The sequence below is a fragment of the Lathamus discolor genome, chromosome 9, assembly GCF_037157495.1.
Source record: "Lathamus discolor isolate bLatDis1 chromosome 9, bLatDis1.hap1, whole genome shotgun sequence".
NCBI classification, from domain to species: domain Eukaryota; kingdom Metazoa; phylum Chordata; class Aves; order Psittaciformes; family Psittacidae; genus Lathamus; species Lathamus discolor.
In genome coordinates this window covers 23,475,275-23,500,895 of record NC_088892.1, presented here as the reverse complement: position 1 = coordinate 23,500,895, position 25,621 = coordinate 23,475,275, and the positions used below count along the sequence as shown (strand labels likewise).

At 42.8% G+C, this 25,621-nt stretch overlaps 2 protein-coding genes across 14 annotated transcripts in view; both read right to left on the bottom strand.

Annotated features, from left to right (window-relative positions):
• The window catches only part of TAF1 (TATA-box binding protein associated factor 1), a 38,986-nt gene extending 27,960 nt beyond the window's left edge, over positions 1-11,026 (bottom strand). The window contains exons 1-12 of one of the 4 annotated variants that reach the window (XM_065690022.1): positions 10,882-11,026; positions 10,580-10,697; positions 9,892-10,008; positions 8,760-8,900; positions 8,065-8,306; positions 5,794-6,012; positions 5,143-5,361; positions 4,755-4,956; positions 3,290-3,406; positions 2,704-2,871; positions 1,003-1,130; positions 795-902 (exon numbers count right to left, since the gene is read on the bottom strand). In XM_065690022.1, coding sequence (XP_065546094.1) covers positions 795-902; positions 1,003-1,130; positions 2,704-2,871; positions 3,290-3,406; positions 4,755-4,956; positions 5,143-5,361; positions 5,794-6,012; positions 8,065-8,306; positions 8,760-8,900; positions 9,892-10,008; positions 10,580-10,697; positions 10,882-11,007 — 1,905 coding nt within the window. In that variant the 5' untranslated portion in view covers positions 11,008-11,026. The remainder of the gene's footprint in view (positions 1-794; positions 903-1,002; positions 1,131-2,703; positions 2,872-3,289; positions 3,407-4,754; positions 4,957-5,142; positions 5,362-5,793; positions 6,013-8,064; positions 8,307-8,759; positions 8,901-9,891; positions 10,009-10,579; positions 10,698-10,881) is intronic. The other 3 variants (XM_065690024.1, XM_065690023.1, XM_065690025.1) reach the window with 3 other exon arrangements.
• A 152-nt stretch (positions 11,027-11,178) lies between these two features.
• Positions 11,179-25,557, bottom strand: LOC136019371 (rho-related GTP-binding protein RhoG-like). Of its 10 annotated transcripts, XM_065689510.1 has the most exons (6): positions 25,472-25,551; positions 23,017-23,052; positions 22,060-22,118; positions 17,295-17,365; positions 15,723-15,774; positions 11,179-15,497 (listed from the first exon to the last, which is right to left on the bottom strand). In XM_065689510.1, the coding sequence occupies exon 6, from the start codon at positions 15,476-15,478 to the stop codon at positions 14,903-14,905; it is 576 nt and encodes a 191-aa protein (XP_065545582.1). In that variant the 5' UTR covers positions 15,479-15,497; positions 15,723-15,774; positions 17,295-17,365; positions 22,060-22,118; positions 23,017-23,052; positions 25,472-25,551; the 3' UTR covers positions 11,179-14,902. The 10 variants fall into 10 exon arrangements, with proteins under 10 accessions (XP_065545582.1, XP_065545581.1, XP_065545579.1 ...); XM_065689509.1 differs by lacking the exon at positions 15,723-15,774 and having other exon boundaries at positions 23,017-23,094; XM_065689507.1 differs by lacking the exon at positions 15,723-15,774.
• Between the last annotated feature and the right edge of the window lie 64 nt (positions 25,558-25,621).

The window sequence follows — 25,621 nt, the reverse complement described above, 5'->3', positions numbered from 1 at the left end:
ACCAAGATCATCCTACTAACCCCTATATGACAGAACCTGATAATATTTTTAGGTCTGCTAGCAGTGACACTAGTGCATTGAGATTCACTTATCATCATGTCGCCTTTTGACAGAAAGTGATTAGGCCATATATAAATCTTTCCTTTCCATACAGAGACAACAGTATTTTTAATATTTCAAATGATACCGAAAGAGAAGATTTTTTAATTAACTAGAAGCATGTAAAGGCATTATCCCTGCAGTGGGAAAGCAGTGCATTTAGAATTACATAAATATTTCCTATTAAAGAAGAGGCTGGAATCAGATGAGGTTTTAGAAGGGCTCACTTAATACCACATTGAAGGAGGAAAAAAATACTACATCTTCAGCCAAGGCTAGTGAGCAGTGCTTCAAATTCATCATTATCTACATTATTTTTATAATATCTAGATTAAAACACCACTAGTAGCAGACGTACAGCCCCACCTCTAGAATATTTGCACCACATTCTGCCCTCCTACTACTGCTTCAGAAAGAAGAGCACTCCAGAAAGACAGACCATACAAATGTGTGGCAAGTATGACACAGCAAGACTTAGCATCTAAACCTCAGTTTGATGGGGCAATCAAGAAAAGTTAGTTCAAACTCCTTAATCTTTTAGTCAAACAATATTAAAAATCTCATGAACACTTAACTGACCTGCTGTAATCCAAATTCTGGTTTTCTACAAATCCTAAATCATACTCTCAGCTAGAAACCTCCTATCAAGACATTCTATCTATTTCTCACTCTATAGCGAATACTACTATGACTACCTGAATGATGTTGCCTCCGAAAGTTCCTCGAAGGCCCTGCTGTTTGGGGTAGTAAAACTCATCGTTGGACAGGTTCCAGGGATCTTTCACCTCTGGCTGAGACATGTTCTAATTCAATTTTGAAACACAGAGGGAGACATGTCAGAAAGAAAAAAATTGCCCCTTCCACATCATTCCCAACCTGCAAAGTGCTAAAGTTTATGCTGACCTGCTGTGGTTCTTCCTTAATGACACCTGTTTTTCCCAACAGGATTCGACTCTTCTTTAGAGAAGATTCTTTCTTGTTCTCCTTGGATGGAGAGCTTGAAGTCATTTCTTCCTTTTCATCAGGAATTTCTAAAAACACAAGCAATCATACTGCAGGGCACTTGCCCTGGGGTATAGAAAACATGGATTTGTTATTTCTCACAACCTCCTCCTGAGCTGCAGCTTGATCCAGACATTTTTGCCTTTATGTTCAGTTTCTAAGCTGACTGCCCTCCTGCACTCCTCCTGCTTTTCCTCCATGCTGGTTAATATGAAACATGTTCAACAAACAGAGAAAAGCTCCATGTTTAAATCTCTACCTTACCTTCTTCAGCAGTGAGTAGATTTGAGTGGGAAGAGAATATTGTGGGGATTGGTTGGTCTATCCTCTGCTCAACACAAAATTTACCAATAAACTAATCATTAAAAGTACAAGAAATAGCCAATAGTTCTGCCAAGGTTATTCTAGAGTTGAGAGTCAAGGCAACAGGAGTGTCAACGCTGCTTCCTGACTACGTGTACTAGTAATCCTTTTCTTCCCCACATATATAAAACACAAAAGTGAGTCAGAATCCAAAGATAATATGGAGTTGAACCCAAAAGGAATTCATGAAAAAATTCATGCTACTTTCTTGGAATTTAAGTTAGCAAATTAGGACTTTCCAAGTACAGTTTTCACCCAAGATTCAGGGCCTAGTGACATGGGCTTGGTAAACACTAATATACATATATAGGCATACTTAGCATACATATATGCTAAGTGCTTCAGTCATCCTTCTGTCAGTTCGCCTTTTCCCTTCCTTCGCATTTTCTTAAGTTTCAATCTTGCAAATGAGTATGAGTCCGTCTCCAACAAGCTCAAGTTAAGAGTGATTTTCAAGGTTGCTGACTAATGCCAAAACATTCCAATCAATAAATACAGAAATTCTTAGACCTGAACCACTTTCCTGAGGAAGGAAATGCAACCCAGGCCATACAAAAGTGTTGCAAGATATGCTTAACCTTAAATTACATAAGGCTGTTTGAAGACTGATAATCTAAAGAGACATCTAAGAGAAACTGGTGATTTTAGTGTCCAAAGAAGAGAAAAATCTCTCCAGCTTGCAGCAGTACAAGCAGGGAATACAATCAAATCAAACTTCAGGGATACTGACTAAGTCTGTAGCAGCAACAAAAATGCTAACAGATATTATGCAAAGTCATTGCTCCCATGTGCATTACCTTAGCCTGAAAGAAGCTTAAGGAGTCTGTTTCTTCAGGCTTTGAATACAAGCCATGTTTGAGAATAGCATGGGCTAGTTTGTGGTTTACTTCTCCACCTTCCCTGTTCAAACCAACAAGCATGCAAGTAAAATTAACTCAGTTGCTTCTAAAACACACCAAGGGTCAGATTAATCATGTTAAAATTAAGTTTCAGGGCATTAAAAGTTCTACTCTGTTGTTACTGCTTTTTAACTTGGGAGCTGAAAGTATATATGACACCAGTTACTAGCATCTTCTGCTGTGGCCTTTGATTACTTGCAAAACATCTTCAAAAGCTAGAACAAAGAAAGACTGTAAGTATTTCCCCAATCCATTTATCCCCATTACACTGTGACTATAAATCCTTTCTTCCACTTGTCTTTTCCCATTTGAGCCAAATTTATGGATGCCATAAACATACCTAGAATTATGTTTTCATCATTTGGATCAAGTGTTAGGACAGGGGGATCCAAGTAGGTTTCCATTGCCTGATCATCCCAGATGATATTGTCTTCCCAACGGCCATATACTAACTCTTCATTATCAATTGGAAAAATAGAGTACCAGGTCTTGTCTTCGTCCACAGAAACTGAAACAATGATAAAGTAGAATCCTTAAGAGTTCTATATACTACCTTGCAGAAAACCATTTCAAAACTCATCTCCACATCTTATTCTCTCATCCTTCCCCGTCTTTCAGTGCCTCCTGAGCCAGGATCTCTAAAAGGTAAAAGAAAACTCTTGGAAGCAAAAAGAAAGCAGAGCCCCAAGTCTCAGCTTTACCAGCCCTTTGAGATTTTGCTCCATTGAAACACAGAGAATCTCCAAAAATTAAATATGGCCTCTAACAGGTTATAAAGCAAACAAGTATCCCTTTTATCTATACCTTGTTGCCAAAAAAATGACCGTGCTATTGCACAGAACACAAGTTTGCATAATACAAGTCTGTATACAGAAACACGTGTCACATGCATCTATTCATAGGCCAAAGATTGACATCCTTATTACCTTGCTGTTCAGGCGTTTGCTTTTCTTTGCCCTTTGCTATACCTAGGACTCCTGCTACATTTGGTTTCTGTACTAGTGGAATTGGCGGATTGAGCAAAGAGCCACTGCGGTTCAAACCTAGAGAGAAGGAAAACAAAAGTAAACTCAGCTTGAGTGGGAGGGTTAGGGGGAATTGCACTGGCTTAAATCAGAACATGGGGGTTGCATGAAGAGCAATGTTTAGCCTGAAACAGGATGGGCCTACTGCTCATATCACAGAGTGTCAATGTGTCATTAGCATGGGTAAGACTTCATAGAATCACAGAATAGTATGATTTGGAAGGGGCCTTAAAGATCATCTAGCTCCACCCCTGCCATGAGCAGGGACACTGACTTACAAAACACATTCACCCACAGCTTACTGAAGTCTGCAGTCTCTTTGAAGTTAGGTTTGGCTTGCTTTGCATATGCAGCATGACAATAGATAACATGAATTTCTACACGGTCCCTATAAAAGTGAAAGGCCTTAAGCAGACAGTTGCTATTGAAAGAACTGTTGTTCTGGCCTCTGGCAGAGAAGTCTTACGTCATCGTCAAAGAAAAAAGGATGATCAAACAGACCTCAAGGAATCGTTCTGTGGATGCAGCTCCTCCCGGGGCAGACCAACTCACCTATGCTCACATGTGGCTTATGTCACTTAATACTTCTAGAAAGCATGAGATATAACACACGTGAAGAGACCAACCATGTTTAACATGTTACTGCAGCTTTTGATGGGACTCAAGCACAGCAAGCCCAGGCCTGAATAGCAAAGGCACAACTGTGCTGAAACAAAAATTGCTACAAAAAGCTATCTCCAGTTCACCTACCCACTCAGTGTCTTGTATTCATAGCTGAACAGTAAAGGATTGATACTAGTACCCAATAAAGATCTGACATTCTCATCAGCTTTTCCTTGTGGAAGCAGGGTAAGATATAACTGATGATAAGCATTCATTCTACACAAGCAATTTAAATTTCAAATCCACCTCTATCTAAGAGAAGTCTGAGGCTTGTAAGAACTGTTACTTCCTATCTAGAAAAAAAACAGAGTATCATTATTAATTCAGAGTACACTTCAGAAGATTTTTTACACAATTCTTCCAGCTAGGAAAAAAAAAAAAAAAAGGCAAGTATACGAAGAAAATTCCATTGTCCTATAAACAGCAGACATCCTAAGTGCGGCACTATTTGATACCAGTGTAGGTGGATCTAGCATCTGGTATTCCCATGGTGAGAAGAAAGCCATAGCTGATATTCTCTTTAACAGAAAGGACCAACTCTGTTCTTCAAAAGAGAGCAATAGTCTCAAAATTCTTAGCAGAGCTGTGATTTTCCAAAAAAACATTCCCTGACAGGAAGAATTATGTTCTTTACTTGAGATGAAATCATGCAATGGGTCAGCTCAGCTACAGCAAGTACAGTTCATATGAGACCACCAGTTACCTTGTTGGGCATTGTATGCGGTAGCATTTCTAGTCATGCTGGATGGCAACCAGCCTGCCAGACTTGCTCGCTGTGTCTTAGTCCCTTTGTGCTTGACATCTTCTCCATTCCAGATAACATCATCCTCCCATTGGAGCTGCGTCACCATAAGGAAGTGCTCATCAGCTAGCAGATCATCCTTCTCATCCATCAACCTTGCATCCTGAAAGGAAAGAATAATTGTTTGAAGACCTGCACTGACTCTACTTTCAAACTAAAGGAGAAAGATTAAAAGTTTCAATTTTGCACAGTGCACAACCATCCACTGGACCATCACCAAGCTCTCATTGTGCAGCAACCTCCTGTGTCACAAAAATCTCCACACCATCCCTTACAGTTCCCCTCTCACCTCCTCATCTGCATGGCCTTTAGTTTCCTCCTCCTCCTTCTCTTTCAGCTTGAAACCATAATCAAATCCACTGCCATCTTCAGGGATCCCCAGCATGTCATACCAGAGCTGTGCTGGCCCATAGCGCCATTCTGCCACTTTCGGCTTGGTATCTGTTACTTTGTCTGTATCACCAGCTGACTGGGAAAATTTTGATTCCACAGGTGCCATCATGGTAATCTGAAGCACACCAAAGGAGGGAACAGTTACACTACTGCTCTAAGTGTCAGCAAGAGGTTTCTTCCTTCCAAGTTTCCAAGCTTATTCTCAGGAGAGAAAAGTATTTCTAAGAATTGCTTTTCCATACTTACTAGCTCCCTTAAGAATGTTCTGCAATTAGACTTCCAAGAACACAGAGATTTCTTCTTGATACAAAGCGGATAAACTCTCCTACTGATCCTGTACCACAGATGCAGCCTTCTCAGTAAGAAGCAATCATCTGAAGCCACTGACTAGTATCTGTAGAAGAGCTTCTGCAAAGCTGGAATACAAGCCAACCCTGTCCTCCAGTTTTACTACGGAGGAAAAGCTCTTTATTCTAAAAGTTGCTGTCCAATCCACTGCTACCCCCAGAGCCAGCTGGCGACCCTCTCTAAGTCTCAGATATCCCACCTCATCATCTGAAAGGCACTGCTCAGGAGGAGGAGGAGCAGCAAACTCATATTCCCAAGGAGATTTTCCTTCCATTCCACTCTCAACTACAACTTCACCCTCCTGTATTTGCATTTCTTGTGCCAACTCCCGATGTTTCTTCTTGCGTTTCCTTCGGGCACTACGCCAAACCGATGGAACATTCTTTCCAGGGCCAAAGAGACGCAGGAAACGCAGTACCTAGATTAGGAAAAAAAAAAAAAAAGAGAGAAGAATAAAACCGCTGTGGAATGCTTGCCTGTCTTTTCCTCACCTGAAAAACAGTAATGAAAAAGAACACTCTAAAATTCAGAAGCTTGGCCTGTACCACAACCCCCGATGCAATCAACAATCTCTTGGTTATACTTGAAAAAAGTTTCTGATCTGATGGATCCTTCCTTTTCAAAAAGATTTATTCTTAATTTCAGACACAAATTCAACAGATGGAAGAAAGTCTGCCTTTACATAGTGAGCATGTGGTAAGATGCCACATGGAAATAATTATTTTCATTTGAGCAATCCATAACCTTGAAAAAGACACAGGGAGATTCAAGAAGAGTTGATAAAATTATTAGCAAAAGAGACAAAGCCAAAAGACAGTTATAGAAGCAGAGATTTCTTAAGCAGCCAGATAACAACAAATACCATGGTCCAGAAAGAGTACACCCATTTTTATTTCCATCATAATGCAGGTCCCCTACATGCATACTCCATACCCACACTAATAACAATTACAAACTTTCTCTTCTGTTTCTAGTACAATTTTGGTTGCAGGTTTTCAAGCACTGACAACTGCTTCTTCAGAGCACTCTCATGAACACTGAAAGCATTACTCACAAACTAACTGAAAAAACAAAGATTTGTAAGAAGACATCCTATTAATGTTCCCTGTTAACCTGTTACGATGATTCCCAAAGGGAATAATGTTTATACAGCCACTCCATCCATCTCTGCCCACATCTATGTTATCCTTCTTCCCGAAACTCCCTCATATTACTTCTGAACCCTCTGGCCAAGACAAAGGGCAAAGATCTCAGACATAGGCAAGCTGCTAACAGTTTAAATCAAGCACAAAAGTCTGCTTCTCCACCTGCTATTTTAAGAGGTTTCATCAAGAAAAACTGCTACATTAACATACACATTCTCAGACATCAGCCAATCCTCATAGCAAAATAGAGAGGATTTCAGGCTTTGCCAGCTCTAGTGCTCATGGCTTAATTACGAAAAGTGCTCAGCATTAACAGCTCGCATTGATTTCTACACCCATTGGGCATGTTCAACATCAAGCCAGTCCCTGATGTGATGTAATGTAATATAGGGAGCAGCAAAGAAATGAGCACACCAACTGATACAAAATACACTAACACAGGAAACACCAAATTTGCAAAAGCCGAAGGAGCACTCAGAAGGCTAACTTCTGTCCTAGAGCCTCGCCTAGATTTCTAATAGACAGAGGTCAGCTAAATCATTAAAGCATGCCATTTAATTATGCAAAGTACTCAGCTGCTTAAATAAAGCCTGTGATGGAGGCACCCAATGAATCCAAGTTATCCTGGCTCCCAACCCCCCGTTTGGCAACTATAAGCATGTCTTTATTCTCCTTCCCCTCCTACCTTTCCTCTCGACAGCTTTAAAAATTTCAAAATAATTACTCAAATACATCCACTACATTTGCTATTTGGTATTATTTAGGAAAGTATCATAATTAATTTGCTTTGTGCGAGAAATTATCATTCTTTCAGCCAGCTTGTTATTGTGGTAATTTCTGATCCATACTCCAAGCAGTTACAAGGGAGGATTAAATAAAGGATACAGATCACAAATGTGCTCTTTTAGAAAGAGCACACCAGGTTCAGGACAGCATGAAAGGAGGAGCAAGTATTCACCAGAAAAAAAAAAAAAAAAGAAAGCAGACAGATTAGCATTATGGTTTTTAATCATCTGGCAACAGTATTCTCTACTAACTCAAAAAAAAAAAATTTCAAAGATATCTGTGCTATGGTCTTACAGAACTGCAAAATACTATTTCACACCCTGATTTATATGATGCTTTTTAAGAGACTCCTGCAAATGGCAGGAAAAGCATTGCATATTAAGCAGTCTGGAAACAGCAGCACACAGAAAGTAAAGACGGCACTGAGGTGAGCAAGAACATCTACATGATTACTTACTACAGAGCCTTAATACTGTACGATGCATACTGAGAAGGCTTACGTGATACAGTTTCTGTCACTCTCACATCTCTTACAATACCTTGCCTGGTCGAAATTCCGGGAAGAGCTCTGTAACACTTGGCAACTGTTTGGTAGCATCTCGCTGCATGATTCCTGCAAGAGGAAGTGTGAGTTTGCCTTCCTTGGATTCTGCCTGCCTGGCTTCTTGAGGTCCCATCTCTGACTCAGAATCAGAGCTGCTGCTGAAATCCACCTTGTCGGAGGCAGCAGAGGAAGGAGCAATGATGGAGGGCAAAATGATACCGTCTCCATCTTCAGATACTACAATAGAACAAGCACCTTATAAACAAACAGGTTTCCTCCCTGTCCCCTAATACAACCCCATAATGCCACAACTACTGTTTTTATACCAAGGTATGCAAAAATTAAGCCTCTGCAGGTGTTATGAGTACCATTCTGGTTTAACCTTGCATTTTATCCTAAGCGTTCCAGGTGAATTCCCCAGCCACAACTGAGAGGATGAGATAAAAAAAAAAAAGCAGTTTCATTGTCAATATCAGTATTTTATCAATCACTGGAAATAAAATGTTTCACCTTACATTTCAGACAATCCTTTACCATTGCACATCAGGATAAAAACCCACCTTTAGATGCAGTCTGCAGACCGAATTTTGATGACATGTGGTGCTTGCTGCAGAATGAACTGCTGCACATCATTGTTTGCTTCCTTCAGATATTCACATTGCCAGAGAGAGGAAGGAAGTTCCCACTCACCAGCTGCAGCCGTGTCCTTTTCATCTTCTCTCCTTCCAGGTACTGGAGGTGGTGGTGGTGGTGGCATCAACTTGGAATCAATATCTTCACAGTCAGCATCATAATCATCCTCATCTTCATCTAACCAGTCAGGAGACAAGACTGCATATTAAACAGACAATAAGAAGGAACCAGGCACCCTTCCCATTGATACTATCTTATACCTGTCTCAACCTGATGAGAAGAGCATGTCTTCCCTTACATGAGGAGACCATCCTCATTTTGTAACACGATGCAGAACTCACACAAGTTCAGCTTTCTGCACATATTCGTTTGCAAGATTGAAATTTAAGAAAATGCGAAGGAAGGGAAAAGGCGAACTGACAGAAAGATGACTGAAGCACTTAGCATATACATGTATATTATGCTATCACTTCCCTTATTCACGCTTTGCAAAGCAAATAAAGCTGTAAAGAATCAAGAAAAATGTAGTAAAAATGTGGTTAAAAGTCCTAATCACCTTTACATCCCGCTAACCACAATCTGTCAACAGCAAGGTTAAATGTAAGGCAGCTTTAAGGAAGGCAAAGATTTAGCATTTACACTAGCAGCTACTGAAAGGGAAAAGCTTCATGGTTTTGAAAATCTTTTCCAGAGCAGAGATCCCTGGGACCAACAAAAGAATCAAGCTGCCTTCTGCAGAAAGCCATTTCAGGGGAAAAAAAAAAAAATCAGGGTAAAACAGGAGAGAAATATTAAGATTGAAGTGACTCTCTAAAGGATCAGGACCTTACTTATCTCTACCTCTGAGTATCTCCAAGAAGCACCAGGCCTGCTGTATAACCCTCTTCTTAAGAACACTGATTAACAAAACATGAGCAGGTATTGGGAATTCTCTGCAGAGGTTCCCAGAGCAAAAGGAGGGTCCTAGCTTCTTTTATGAGTATAGTTTAAGTATAATGAGGAACTAATTCATTAAAACAGGAAGATACCAACCAGAGGCTTCATCCAGTGAACACAGTTCTACAAAAGCTTGTATTAGACTCTTGAAGCAAGGAGTGAAAAGGTACAATGTCATCCATATAGAAACTGTCAAGGCCCATTGCCCCAAAATACCTTCTACAGCTACAGCTGTAACAATAACCCCATTTACCTGGTCTTCGAACTGGCTGCAGGCTGCCCATTGCCTGCTTATACCTACGGCTCTCATCTTCTGCCACTTCGTTAATATCTGAATAATCGACAGCATCTTCTGTGCTTTTAACCCAGCCTAGGAAGAAAAGAAGTCTAGTCACACAGAACTTTATCCTAGTATGGATAACTAATGCCGGACTTCGATGTGTCCACATGAATCCTGTCTTATGTTTTCTTTTCTTAAAGGAACATATATATCTGATTAACATCACTCCAACCAACAGCTCCAAAAGCTCTGAATTTCCCATCTAGACTGGTAAGTAACCAACTTCAGCAGAAGAAAAACCTTTCACTTACTCAGTAAAACTGTTCAACAAGCAGTTTAAATAAAAAAAGGGACATGATAAGACTGTGCAGTAAATAGGTTTAACACAGGGGAAACATAGGATAAACTTATTTATGAGGGAGAAACAAGTAAAAAAAAACCCACTTATATAAAAATTAAAGAGAACAAGTGTAAAAGTGACCAGGAGATAATGTGGGGTCACTCTGGCAAGGAAAAGGAAAGGCCTTTTGCTAGAGGAACTCTGATCAGATAAATCACAATATTCCCTGCATGATTATCTGGGTGCTTTTCTTCCCCGCCAGTAAGAGTTCTGATCCTGCAGCCCCTCTACGGTTTAACTGCAGGCACCCCAGTGCCTAACCTTCCTCATCCAGGTGGGCTCCATCCGACTCCGGGCTGTCCTCCTCGCTGGCTGTGATCTCGGTGATCAGGTTGCCCAGTCCCAGCACACCCAACCCAGCCAGGTGCTTCTTGGATTCCTGGGGAGACCAGAGCCACGTCCCAGCGCGGAGGCCCCGCCAGGAGGGCCGGGCCCCTTGTCAGGCTCGATCCCACCCTGCAGCCTGCGCCAGAGCCCCTTGCCCGGCCCGCCGCAGACCCGCGCCACTGGGCACTGGGCTCCTCTCCCGTCCCTCAGCCCGCGACGCAGCGACACAGCCCTACCTTGTCGAGGACGCTATCCCCTTCCAGCTGCCCCGCCTCATTGATGTTGCCGAAGAGGAACCCGGCCAGAGAGAAGGGCTCGGCACGGCCTCCTTCCACCTCCTCCTCGCTCTCCGAGTCCGACATCGCTACGCTTCTGACCCGGAACCGGAAGCGGCCCCACCCCGCCCCAAGGAAGCGCGGAGGCTCCAGCGCTCACCGGGGAGCGGTTTATTGCATCTCAGAAACGGGGCATGGCTTTCCACAGGAAAGAACTACGTTTAGAACGGGTGCGTTACAAGCAGCCGGGGCAGTTAATACGAGAGACAGAAAGAGGAGAAAAAGTTTATTGCAACATAATTCTGCATAATTTAAACCAAAAACAACAACAAAAAAATCCTTTAAAACTGTTAGCTGTAATACAAGTTTATAGTATAAAATCAAGTCGCCAGTGTATGTATCAGTACCACACTTGGGAGTCCTGAGCTCCCGACGCCGATGGGTGCTTCTCAGTCCATTGGCTCCTCGCGGTAAGTCCAGGCAGCACCACGAGCAAGGTTCGGCACTGGGAGACAGTACGGCAAGGCCCTTCCCCCTTAGGTTCCATAGAAATAGCTCCGCCACAAACTGGAGAAAGCACTTGCCCATCTAAGCACACCCCGTATCATCCTCTGGTCACACAGTTCCTGTACTGCTCAGTTCCTTGTGGATGGCTTCAGCTGTATTTCAAAAAGCACTTATTTCAGAAATCATTCATGCACTGAAAAATTAAAATCAGCCTCTTCATAGAGAGTCTCTTCTGCGAATTAAGGCATACACACTGCATTCCTATCAGTAACAACCTGAGGAACCTTGAACAGTAGAGAAAACCCACACAGCTTAACTCATGTCTTTTGATCTCCCAAAATGTTCTTGATTAAAACAAACAAAAAAAAATGATAAAATCCAGCTGTGGCATTGTGTGAACTCTGTATTTGCTTCCTGTCCACTGGAGAAAAACCAAAACAACATGTGGAAGGCACAGAACGGGCTGTAGACTGAAGCACTGGACTACTTAAAATGCATCAAGAACTGTAGGCAGGGAGGGAATGGAAGATCACAAACTTAGAATGCCCACTGAATGGAAAAGCTCATTGTATCTGTGTGCTCCTGAAGCTCTTCCTCATGAAGAGCAGAGGCTGGAGAAAACCAGCTGAGCTGTCAGCCAAGCAGGGCTTCTGCTCCTGGCAGAAAGCAACAGAAACACATGACACCTAAGCAACTGTTAATGAGGTACACCAAATCCCCTAAAGTTTCTGATAGTGTTCAAAGTTCACCTTCTGCTCATTTTCATCACTATCATGTTATTCTCCTCCATACTGTTGTGTGATCGATTTAGTAAGTAATCTAGATGGGGATAAAGTGTTCTAGGATAATGTAATCAATTCAAATAAATTGATTAAGTGGATGAATTTTATCTCAATACACTCTCTTCCAGTTAACACCAGGTTGGCTGCTCTGTGAGTCTACAGGAACAGGAGGGGCGTGCAGTAATACTTGCTCACAAGATTTCTTCTCCACAGAGTTACTGTCATCCAGTTCAGAATAACCACAAAATATGCAGAACTAAAAGATCTCAGTATGTAAAAAAGTAAAAACTTTTTAAAACAGTAGTAGTTTCAGTACAAAATTGCAAATATATGTAGCAAAGGGGGGGGTGGGGTGGAAGAGGTGCCTGTTGTTGAAATTAAGTGTATTCAAGAGCAGTTCAAACATGTCACACTTTGAAGTACATCTCTGAATGAAGCAAAGGGGCTTGCACTGGGGTGACTAGACAGTTGATTTAGGCCTGACTAGCACTAAAAACGCCCACGTGCACTGGCTTACATAAATATATTGTAAACAAGATAAAGCCTTTTTATGCAGTTACTGAAATTTACCTACAGAAAATAATCTTGAATTACAAGGCACAGTTAATTACTACCTCCAAGTCAAGCCCACAGTAAAGGCCTACTACTAAAGTAAAGGCAGAACATCGTGAGTAGAGGTTACCTAACTAAAATACTACAGCCTCACAAGCCTGCAGGGCACTGCAATGGGAGCCACATCTGGAACAGCATTTCCATGAGTGCAAGAGGTGCAATGGCACTTGGTGAAGAAAAATACGCAGAGTCCCTAAGCTTCTGCAAACACACATAACAGGTATTTTGGCGTTGCTTGCAATAAGGCAACATTTGGACCTCTGCATTGGTTCATTAGACACATATACCAGTATTTGGCTTAACTGCAATTTATAAATTATGAGTTGCAGTTTGCTGAAGTAACACCAATACAAGCGTATCTCAGATACACAGAAATTGGAGCATCAGTTACACCAGCTGAAGAAGGGCATATCCTCCTGAAAGGGAATTAGGGCACAAATATGAATGTTTCTGTCCACCTGGTATTTTCGCATGTATCAGATAAAGCAAGGTCAAATTAACCCAATATCCCTAAACCCTTCTTGATGTACTCTCTGTTCTCATGCTAAAATGAGGCTTTTTTTCTGTCCAGGATATACACCAGTGCACTTTTGCATGTGTGGGAATCACAAGCAAGCAAGTCCTGAATTACCCATTGAGGCTGCAGCCAGACAAAGACAGCACTGTCGATCTCAGACAACAAAGCTCAGTCCAGCACCACTGGTTTCACACAAAGTAGCTTTGAAGCATGCTGCTTTCATACCACCAAGCTGTAAGGTTAAGTCTAAGGAAGGTTTCATGCACTCACTCCTCAGATGGTCCCGGAATGACACATCAAGAACAGTGCACCCTGAAAGTAAAAGCCAGCTGCCATTCACTAGAGATGCTAAACAAAGTTAAAAAGGATGTAAATAGAACTTCAGTTAAAAGAGTTTATATTAAGTGATCACTACTAGAAAGAAAAAAACTGCCCAAGTAAATCTATTCAGTGACTGACTAACCATTATAAATTTAGCTGAAACCATGAGTGAGTTGCCAGGAAGAAACAAGAGCTCCTGGTTCCTGTAAACAGAACCTCTAAATTTTCTGTCAGTGTTCTCCCAGAAAAGAGACAACGCAATATGCCATAAAAATCTCAGGTGGTGGCCCAAGAACAGTAAGAAGTGAAGCAATGAATTCCTCAAGAGCAAATGGCAAATGGGCTGCTATCAAGTCTCTGGGATTCATGAAAGGTATCACACTGAAAATCTTGTTTTGAGAAGTGTCATTGCAACTACCTCAGGCAGTCTGAGAAGGTAACTGAACTTTATTCTCAAGGTGCAAAATCTCTTTGGAGAGTGAAATCAAAACTCAGTTTAGATTATTATGAAAGACTTGCATCTAAACTACTCTTTCACCTCTCCAATTCAAAAGTATGAAAATTGCTCATTTCAGTGATTCATCATTATCCTAAATTCTGTACATTAGGAGAAATCAGCTCCTACTTCTATTAAAATCACTGCAGGTGTTCCCTGGGTCTTGCTCATTACATTAAACACACCATATGCTAACTCTTCATATAAATGATCACAGTTCACTCTAAGGTGAATCTCAGAAATATTTCAGGCATTTTTGCATGTAAACAAATTGTTTTCAAGACTTAAATTGACAAATCAAAAGAACTGCATAGTCAGACTTCTGCTTGTAAAACAGATCAGTAAAATAAGGGATGGAAAAAGCAGCAGCTATACTTAGAGCAAAGTTATCATAATCTGTGCTTTTCAAACAAATCTAGTAACTGATGTCTATCTAGTAAAGAAGTCTGGCTTCAAAGAAGTACCTTCTTTTATTTTCCTCACAAAATAAGGACAAAAGCCAAGTGATCCCTGGAGAAGCTGGAGACTGGAACTTTAGAAATAAAGTAGATATTTGACCTCTCAGCTAGAAAAAAAAACCCTCTGTTTCGGTTTCCCTGAAGCAATAAGACTGCAAGAATATTCGTTGCATAAAGCATTTCTGCTTAGAGCTGTTAGTGCAAGATGCGAATCTTCAATTTAACTCATTAAAGAGCCCTCCAAGATTCTAGTCAGTATTCAACTTTGAACCTCCATCACTCCAGGTAACTACAATAAGACACATTTTCTTGTGTTCTTCTTCGTCACAGGATACAGAACTGCACGCACAGCTTCAGCAAACACCTCACGAACACCCTCCTGATTCAATGCTGAGCACTCCAAATATTTGACTGCTCCAATTTGTTTAGCCAGTGAAGTTCCCTGCTGCGGGGTAGTGGGAGCCAAGCTTTGCTCTTTCAACTTTTTGACTGTTTCCAGGTCATTTCTTAAGTCTCTCTTTGTGCCCACTAAAAGAACGGGAACATTTGGACAGTGGTGAGAAACTTCAGGATGCCATTTGTGCCTCACATTTGCATAGGAAGAGGGGCTACCAATGGAGAAACAGATGACGAATACATTGGTTTGAGGGTATGAGAGAGTGCGCAGACGGTCATATTCCTCCTGGCCTGCAGTGTCCCAGAGATTCAGGCTAACAGTCCGGCCATCAACAGTCATTTGGGCACTGTAGTTGTCAAACACAGTAGGGATGTACTCTTCTGGGAAGGCATTGGTGGTATAGCTGATGAGAAGACAAGTTTTTCCCACAGCACCATCTCCAACAACTACACACTTTATAGTCTGCATTCTTTACCCAGAAACAGTCCTGCACAAAGCAAGAAAACAGAAAAAGCACAGTCAATTACAGTAATTTTAAAGATAAGCTAACAATTTCTTATCACAGCTAGACATACTCAGTGTCTCAGAAGCCATTGTGAAGCGCTCATAGGCTAGAAAGGCAATAGTGACACGGAGATGCAAGGAGTTGAGAGCTCAGTGACAACTGGCTGCACTCCAACCACATAAATTAGCCAAATTCCCACAGTCTTGCCTTACTGCCAGGCAGTTTCCCCACAGCCAAAGGGACAAGTCCTTAGAGGTACCTGCAAGTGGAAAGGGATCATGACCTCAGACCTAGTAACAAGATACTCTGTCATTTATAGGTTCACACATACCTCCATACACACACCCCCTCCAAGATTCACACCTCTTGCTACATAGTCTACTGCCTAAGCAAAGAAACATTCAAAAATTTTATAATAAACTAAACTGGGCTGCACTGCTACAGTTTACTATAATTCACTGTAGCAATCATACCTCAAGAAACTGCATTATTTAGAGGATACCCGATAAAAGGTTCAGAAAGTAGCATTTACAAGAAAATGTTATTCTTTGGAATACAACTAGCCATGGTACCCAGATTAGAATACATAAGTATTTTTCCTGAAGGAGCCAAGAACAGATTAGTCTCACTAATCAGTAGCAGAACAAGCACAACTTAATAGGCTTGAGTTACAATACAGATAATACACTGAATATTAGAAAAATACATGCTGTGAAGGATCAGCAACCAGTCTTCCAAGGCACTGTGAAATTGTTAGAGGAGGTATGTGATACTTAAAGGCTTTCCTATCCTTTTCCCAATACATGATGTGTACGCTTGATAATCAAATGGATATAGCCTAAAACTAAATTCATTCTTTCATCACATGAACATCAGGAACTTTGAATATAGTATGGAACAACTACAAGGAGTCATTTGTTGTACATTTGTTATAGTCTGGAGCTTCCACTGCTAGCCTGAACTTGCATGTGCCTTTTCACCCAAATGCCTTTGAGGTACTATCAGTAATCCTCAACTTGCAAGCAGCAGCAAATACACCGCTTCAAACAGAAGACACAAATAGTGGGAGGAACTAGATTGCCTATTCTAGGAAGATCACAGCTCCAACACTTCCCAAATAGCGAAGGGAACATAGTGAAGTACTTCACCTATAGAAGTCATGGAACCCCCTCCCTCCAACATCCTCAAGGCCATCCAAACAAATCAACAACTCAGTACCATTTAAGTCTCAGCTTTGTCGTTTTTGATTAAGTCTGTATCTGTATCCACATACTGCTGTTCGCCCACTGAAAGCATACATGGTTCCTCTGTACTAAGTGAAAATAGACTTAAGCTTTAGCACAAAGCTGCAACAGGCAACTCGAGTGGTATCAACTGTGGTCATTACAACATACAATGCTTAAGGAAGTGTCAATGTATGTACACATGCACTATTGAAAACCAGTCAGTGGTGGGAAGCAGTACAGAAACTTTGTTCCAGAAAGATCCAGCAGGACACAGGATGGGAAAAATTTGGAGGAAAACAAGCAGGAAGAAGTTACAGAAGCAGTTTATCCTTTTTGAAAATGGCAGGAATGACATTTCTAAAACAACATGAATCACCTGAAATGAAATCTGGCACATACTTTTGAGCTTTGGCAGAAAAGCATATAGGTGATTTTCATCATACATCAAAAAAATCACAGTCATCCCGTTTCAAGGCTCCAGTCACATGAAAAGAGAGATGTATATGCAAGTGCATATTGTAAAAGTAATCAGTAAATGAAGAACAGCACTGACCAGCAAAAGCTGACAGCAGGACTGCATCTATTATTCCAGAACACTTGCACCAAGATTTTCACTTAATAAGGCTAGGAAAAAAAAAATTAGAAAAAAAGATAAGTTCTTTCAAAGTAGAGACTTAGAAATATTTCTTGCATTTTGTAAACCCCGAAGTTGAAGTCCCTTTTAATACAAAATTAGTTAAAACAATACAAATTAAACATTTTTAGCATTACATTATTAATAGAAATTGAACACTGTTGCCGGCAACATACAACACAGGGTATTTCTGAACACAAAGGTTTGCTACGAGCAAACAGTGACAAAGAGAGCATGTATTTTAATACCATAACACTGTTCTGCCTAAAGATGCAATCGTAACTCCCCAACCTTGTCTCTACTGCTGCTCCCCCTGTAAGACAGATCAGTACCTACTCTGAGACACTGCCACACTCTCACCAGCAGCAACACTCTCCTCAGAAGTTTCCACACCCTGTTTCCCCTTCCCACCGTGTAGTGTGCCACCTCCTCAGCTGTGATCAGGTGCTGAAGTGATAACTTGTTTCACCCAGTTCACCACCTAGTACCACAATCAACAGTGTTGCTACAACCAAGCCAGTGGCGGCATATGGTGGGAATGAATCCTGGGGGAGGAAGACCATACGCGGCTGTTGCTGCCAAAATACCACCATACCACATCATGAAGAGCAGGTTTTAAAGCCTATTCCTGCATTTACTTCAAACAACTATAGTACCTACTAGAAGATGCTGTGCTGAAAAAACTTAGTAGTGACCAAGAATTCCAGAGCAAAAGTTTCTTCCCAAATGAACTACCTGTGCAGCAAACCACTCTTTTGATCAGTCCGTAACAAGTGGCGCCAGAGCTAAGTCAGCTGGATACACTAAATAAAAACTCAACTATAGCAACAAAAGTCTAGTGGAGAACAAGATACACAAAACCCTTTATGCGCTCAGTTCCTAGTTTCTGAAATAAACGAATTGCAAAGACTTGGAAACAGATCTCTCACACACACCATGTGCTCCCCCAAGGGCTTATAGCTCTAGGCATTTCTGTCCACAGCTTTTCACAGAAAGAAAAGGTATCACAGAATTGCACCCCTACCTGCACATACCGGTCACTGACATGTGAACACCAATATTCTAAGACAATAGAGGCAGTTTCATATATATGTAAACTGAAAAGCCACATTATCCCATACCATCAGAAGCTAAAGTAGTTGGACTCAACCTGATTTAACATTTATAATCAAAGTGCTATGCAAAGCGTATTTTCTTGGGCTTTTATTTGAGAGGTCATTAGAGCTTTCAATTCAGAGAACAGTAGTAGGGTAACAAAAAAGCCTGGAACACAAATGCTCTCTCACAGCATTAGTATATTCGTTTACCTCACCAAGGCTTGGATTTTAGAAGAGCAACATTTCCAGTAACAAGTAACTCCATGCAAACATGCCAAAGCATCAGGCTAAGTATGAACTACACAAATCAATTTGACAGGTGGACCACTCAGTGGATAAACAACTGGCTGGATGGCCACACGCAAAGAGTTGTGGTCAATGGCTCAATGTCCGGCTGGAGACCAGTAACGAGTGGTGTTCCTCAGGGATCGGTGTTGGGACTGGTCTTGTTCAACATCTTTGTCAGTGACATGGACAGTGGGATTGAGAGCACCCTCAGCAAGTTTGTCAATGACACCAAGCTGTGTGGTTAGGTTGATACCCTGGAGGGAAGGAATGCCATCCAGAGGGACCTCGACATGCTTGTAAGGAGGGCTGATGCCAACCTTATGAAGTTTAACCACAATAAGTGCAAGGTCCTGCACCTGGGTCAGAGCAATCCCAGGCACAGCTACAGGTTGGACAGAGAAGAGATTCCGAGCAGCCCTGAGGAGAAGGACTTGGGGGTGCTGGTCGATGAGCAACTGAACATGAGCTAGCTTCAGTGTGCGCTCGCAGCCCAGAAAGCCAACCACATCCTGGGCTGCATCAAAAGGAGCGCGACCAGCAGGTCGGAGGTGATCCTGCCCCTCTACTCTGCTCTTGTGAGACCTCACCTGGAGCATTGTGTGCAGTTCTGGTGTCCTCAACATAAAAAGGACATGGAACTGTTGGAACAAGTCCAGAGGAGGGCCATGAGGATGATCAGGGGACTGGAGCACCTCCCATATGAAGATAGGCTGAGGAAGTTGGGGCTTTTCAGCCTGGAGAAGAGAAGACTGCATGGAGACATCGTATCAGCCTTCCAGTATCTGAAGGGGGCCTATAAGAATGCTGGGGAGGGACTCTTCATTAGGGACTGTAGTGACAGGACAAGGGGTAACGGGTTAAAACTTAAACAGGGGAAGTTTAGATTGGATATAAGGAGGAAATTCTTTCCTGTTAGGGTGGTGAAGCACTGGAATGGGCTGTCCAAGGAAGCTGTGAATGCTCCATCCCTGGTGGTGTTCAAGGCCAGGTTGGACAGAGGCTTGGGTGATATGGTTTAGCGTGAGGTGTCCCTGCCCATGGCACAACGGTTGGAACTAGATGATCTTAAGGTCTTTTCCAACCCTAACTATTCTATGATTCTATAAATACAGTTAAAGAGCTTGTAGGCTTTTAAGTATGTTCTCTGTGCAGGGTTCCTTTAAAGTAGGTTGTCTTAAACAAAAACAAAACAAAAAAAAAATTAAGGTAAATCATAACCAGAAAAGAGTAGAAAGAAGTTCCTACACCCCAGAAACTTCATGTTGTGACCTGGTGTCTTGTGGTTAAATATTTACATGTGGAAGACAAAGCTTTTCTTCATTTAAGCCACAACCAAGCAAACAATATTACCTCCATCAGACCTTTCTAGTAAATCCACGTATCACTTTGTTCAAAATGCATGAAGTCTCTATTCTTTTCTTGTAAACGATTTCCCTAGCAATAAAACTCTCATAAGATAGCAAGTAGCTGGGGTTAAAATTTGCATGGAAAATTCTTTTTATTTCTCCAGCACCTCTGAACTTGGCACAGCATGCTATTTGAATATAAATGTATACTGGGGGGGGGGGGGGGGGGAACCAAAACAAAACATGCTTCAAAAACAAAATTACCAACAAGCATTACCAAGAGTAGAAAAAATAGTTTAGGGTTTGTTTGAGGCTTTTTTGGTGAGCTTCAAAAGAATTTCGGGGAAAAACTTTAGAGAGAAAAACTCTTTCTAAAGAAGAGGTAAGGGAAAAAGAAAAATACAAATTAACATGTCAACCATCAAAACCAAGGTTTAGAATTTAGAAACAGAAAAGCTTGGGCACAAGCTTCAAAGCCAATTTTAGTTTAAAAGTTGTTCAGCAAGAGAATGGAGTGAGTCAAGAGTAGCAAGAGGTAATTCAGGTTGCTTAGTCCTGCCAAAGAGCTTTCATTACAACTGAAGTGGAAGATCATCAGAACATGAAGAGTTCCAGCAGTTACAGCAGAATGGGAATCATTTGCGTAGAAATATAAAATAAAATAATTAAAATAAAACAAAATAAAATAAAAATCCACCCAAAACCAAACAATCCACAAAGAAGTGTTGTGCAAAAATATGTAGCTGAGAGTTACTTCTATCTTGTCCACCACTGCCTTTGATTAGAAAACTGGCATTCCTGACTGGGTGAGTTTCCTTCTCAGAAGATACTGCAAAGTCTGCAGCTGCCTGCACACCTGGCACTTCCTTTGGAATGTACAAGATTTCAGTCGACATGTCAAGACATCATCTGGAGACCTGCTCCCATTCTGAGCTAATTACCTATCCTACTGGTAGCATTAATATGGACAGCTTGCTCTCCTGTAACCCAGCTGGACATCTGCTAGGGAAATTAACTGTTTGGATTCCACTCCCTGTTCCCACAAAGCTATCATAAGTGAAATCACAGAATAACTTCATGTTGCATCAATTTTTTTTGTGAGAGAGAAAAAACTTCCGTATCTTCCCTTTAGTATCTCTACTTAGAGAAGGGAGAAAACAGAGACAGAAAACAGAGAGGAAACATGAACCTACATTCTTCTGGGGTTTTCCAGATTTATGGGTTTTATAATACCTGCATGTCAAAAAATTCTTGGCAGAGGAACTACTTCTTAACATGATACGCCTCTGCCGTTGCTACGTTAACACCACATGCCTCTCTGTTAGGCAGGTTTTAGCTTTAATATTGCTCTTCAGCTTTAATACTGCTCATTTTCACAGTTTGTCAAGTCTTCCATATCTGTTTCCAGTTTTTTTGGCCAAAAAAAGAGCAAGAAAACGCAGCAGGAGTTCAGTTAAAATCACCTAAACTGAGCTGTGTTATTCTGTTCAACCACAACCTTTTATCAATCTCTCCCTGTTCTGCAGGCTCAGAAGACTGACACTGCTTTATCAGAAGCAAGCAGAAGAAGTTAAGAAATCTGAATGACTTAATTGCTCATCTTCCAGTAACAAAAACTGGATCAGAGATGATTCACTCTATCTGCCCGATAGGTGAAGTCAGGCAGAAACATTCAACAATGCATTGGGTAGATAAAGCAGCTCTAAGTATATGCTACCATCCTCAGTCATGCAAAGGAATGAAGAGTTTTCATGTGTGCAGCTTAGCCACCAGACCTGACAGGAAAGAGAAAGGGCTCTCTGCAATTTAATTAAGACTGTGTTACTATTCCACAACAGCTCAGCTTACTAACCATTGTTTTAGTGCCAGACTTTTAGAACGCGTGCCAAGAAAGAGTAAAAAAGTTAAACAGGAGACTCCATTCCTATTACCCTTCAGCAATGAATGACCTACTTGGACTTCTCAGTGCCTTTCACAGTTTTCCACACTGTTTTCTGTCCTGCCAGAGAAACCTGCAAGAGAAACAAAAACAGACAGCAACAGCCTGAGTGGCAGCAGAGAGGGGGGGAATCAGCAAGCCAAACCAGATTTCAGTAGCACAAGAACCATGGAGCCCAAGACTCCATGTGAACACCTGAATCAAGCAAGCTTGCTTTCTGCAGAGCTCTGCCTGCAGGTTCAGCACCCATGCACATACTACTGGTGCCTAACAAGAGTCGAGTTCTCTCTGGTTGTTTCTTCAGTGTGAATGCTAGAAAGGGCTTGCCCCTTTTGGCACAAAAAGTTTTTTCGAAGAAATAAGAGAAACCATCCAAAACCTCTCATATAGTGCTTTTTAAATCTCTTTCCTTGTCAAATTAGGCTGAAATTGGTTTACCAATTTACAGATTTATTTTTTTTCCAGGGATGAATCAAACATAAGCTTTACCATGTAAGTAGTATTCTCTGGGGAACCACAGTGAAAACTAAATGGTCTGCAAGAGGTATTTGGGCACCTCAACCAGACAAACCTCACTGCATCAACACTTTTACTACAGACACTCATACTCCAAATTTTATAGGAGAGCAATGATATTAGTAACCAAGTACCAGTGACCTTAAATTCTGTGATCCCAAGATTGTTTACTGGATAACAAATATTTGCAAAGAGCATTAGAAACAAGCTGGTAAAATAACACTACATCAAGGTGTCGCTGCACAATCATACAGGAGCTAAAAACCAGGATTTAAGTAGATATTTAAATCACCAGTGTAAGAATATGGCAGGCATCCTGCACAACCAAAAGCTGCATAGTATTAAACTTGATTTTCCTATTGAAACCACATGCAGAAGAATGAATTCATGCAAGACATGCAGAGCTCTGGGTATCACAGTCAGTTCATAAAGAGCAAATAACATGTCTGTCCTACCTTTTATAGACTGTGGCAATGCCTTATCCATTATTGCTGGATAAGAGAAGAAAAGACAATTACCTCAGACATGAGGTTCTGTAAAAAGACACATTAAGCACATTGCAGGATGAATGATAAATCCAGCTAAAGCATCCCTGATTCCTATTTGGGCGGGGGGGGGGGGGGGGGGAAGGAAAGCCAATTTCTAGTCTATCTTCCCATCATTTTTTATCACCTGGCATTCACTGGCACTTCAAACACCGTTTTTTTAGAAAAGTTATATCAAAGCCACTGTTGTATTTGAAGGACAATGTGTATACCAGGAAAATCTCCATCTCCCCTCTGGCAGGTTAAAGCCATTGTGCCTAGCCTGTCCCTACAGGCCCTTGTCCAAAGCCCCTCTCCAGGTTCCCTGCAGCCCGTTTAGGCACTAGAGCTGCTCTAAGGTCTCCCCTTCAGAAGCCTTCTCTTCCCCAGGCTGACCCAGCCCAGCTCTCTCAGCCTGGCTCCAGAGCAGAGCTGCTCCAGCCCTCGCAGCATCTCCGTGGCCTCCTCTGGCCTCACTCCAGCAGCTCCACATCCCTCTTGTGCTGCTGCCCCAGAGCTGGATCAGGACTGCAGGGGGGGGGGTCTCCCCAGAGCACAGCAGAGGGGCAGGATCCCTTCCCTGAGCTGCTGCTCACGCTCTGGGGGTGCAGCCCAGCAGACGAGGGGGTTGTGGGCTCAAGCGCTCACTGAAGCCGTGTCATGGGGAGCTTCTCCTCACCCAACACCCCAAGTCCCTCTTCTCAGGGCTGTTCCATCTGGTCTCCCCCAGCCTGTGTTTGTGCTGGAGACTGCCCCGACCCAGGGGCAGGACCTTGCTCTTGGCCTTGTTGAACATCCTTTTTTTTTGTTGAGCTTTTTTTTTTTTAATGGAAGTGGTAATCTAAAATACCGAACATGTCTCAAAGTTCCCTACAGAAAAACTTGTGTATAGTTAACACTGGAAAACTGGCCAAACAGAGCCTTCAATGTATGCATTTTACATCTGACAAAGACAAGACTCATAACCTTTTATAATCAAAAACTAAGCTTGGGAGAAAGAGCACATGGCTGATGATGGTGGCATAAGGACCACTGCACCCCAGCACAGGACACACGTTGCAACCATAGGAATACAAAAAACAAAAGCATTTAAAGTTTTTGGTGGGTTTTGGGGTTCTTTTTACAACTCAGAGTAAATACAATTAGAATCACAAGTGCTTATAAAAAGTAAACGGACAGTGACTATTCATTGGGTCTTAAGCAAACAAAAACCCCCAAAACCAAACACTGAAGGGACATTAAATCAGAAAGAGGGAGGTGCAGAACAAATCAAAGGTAGCATTGCTTCTCAGGGTTTGCGGTTAAGCTAGGAATTCCTCAGTACAGGATTACACCAATCCTGAGAGTTTGTAAAACTCAAGAAGAGCATCGTTAAGCTTACGAAAGCAAGCTTAAGACAATACCTGAAACTCCTGTGGAAAGCCTTCAGCACTCAAAAGATTTTAAGTCACTATCTTGCTCTACTCTTCCTGAGACAACAACTTGGCAGTTTTTAGAGAGCTGATCAAATATGACTAGTCTTATGTATTCCTATAAAGGAAAATCCACCCTTGGCACTGAAACAAGAGACCTTCAGAAAACAGTAAGTCATCGCCATACACCAACTTTTTATTAAATCTGTTGGGAGCAGAGGTCACCTTAAATTTGTCACTGCATTTCTGATACAGATTAGCATCAGCCTGACTTTATAACAGCCCAACCTTCGAACAGAAGAAGGAAGTGCAGGACCTGTGCACGGAGCCATTCCCCCTCCCTGCACATCTCTGGGAGAGAAATGGGACAAGAAAAACCTTGTTCCGACTCATTCCGCTTCCCCTACGCCTCCAGCATCCCCAGGCCCCCTGATGAGCACATTCACCTTGGCAAAGCCTGCCTGCAGAAGCCAGGACCCGCACCGCATCTCCGCACCCTCTGTGAACGCAGAGCGCAACTCGCCCCGTAGCTGGGGGGTGGTTGCCTCGCTTCCCTCCTCCGGAGCCGGCCGCGCTACCCGCGGGGCATCGCGTGAACCTCTTCTCCGGGGAAGGAAACCGCGGCAGCTCCCAGGCGGGGAGAGGCCGGCGCCGGCCGCGGGCCACCGCCCCGCTGACAGCGAGAGTGGCGGCGGCCGGACGCCGAGGATCTTCCCCCACACACGCCCTTCAGCGCGCCGCCTGGGCCGGCCTCCGCCCGGCAGCAACGCCGAAGAGCAACACCCGCGGGGGGCCCGCACGGGCCCGCTCCGCCGCCGGGCCGCAGCCACCGCACCTCAGCTCAGCCCGGTTCACCTCACGGCCCGGCAGGGCCCGCCAAGCCGCCGCCGGCGGGAAGCCCGGGGACGCCACTCGGCACCGCGCCCCTGCCGCACGCGCCCCGGCACCGCGCCCGCCGCCCGCACCGCGCTCACCTCCCGCGCCGCCGGCGGCCGCAGCTCCCGGGGCGGCGGCGGGACCCTCGACCCGGCCGCACCCCGGCGCCCGCCCCTGCCGCGCCGCGCGCACGCGCCCTCTGCCGCGCCACGGTGCCCAGGGGGCCCGCCAGGGGGCGCCGCTGCAGG

What these genes read in the sequence shown, in the direction of transcription:
- LOC136019371 (XM_065689511.1), bottom strand. Translation starts at nt 15,478, where the DNA reads ATGCAGACTATAAAGTGTGTAGTTGTTGGAGATGGTGCTGTGGGAAAA.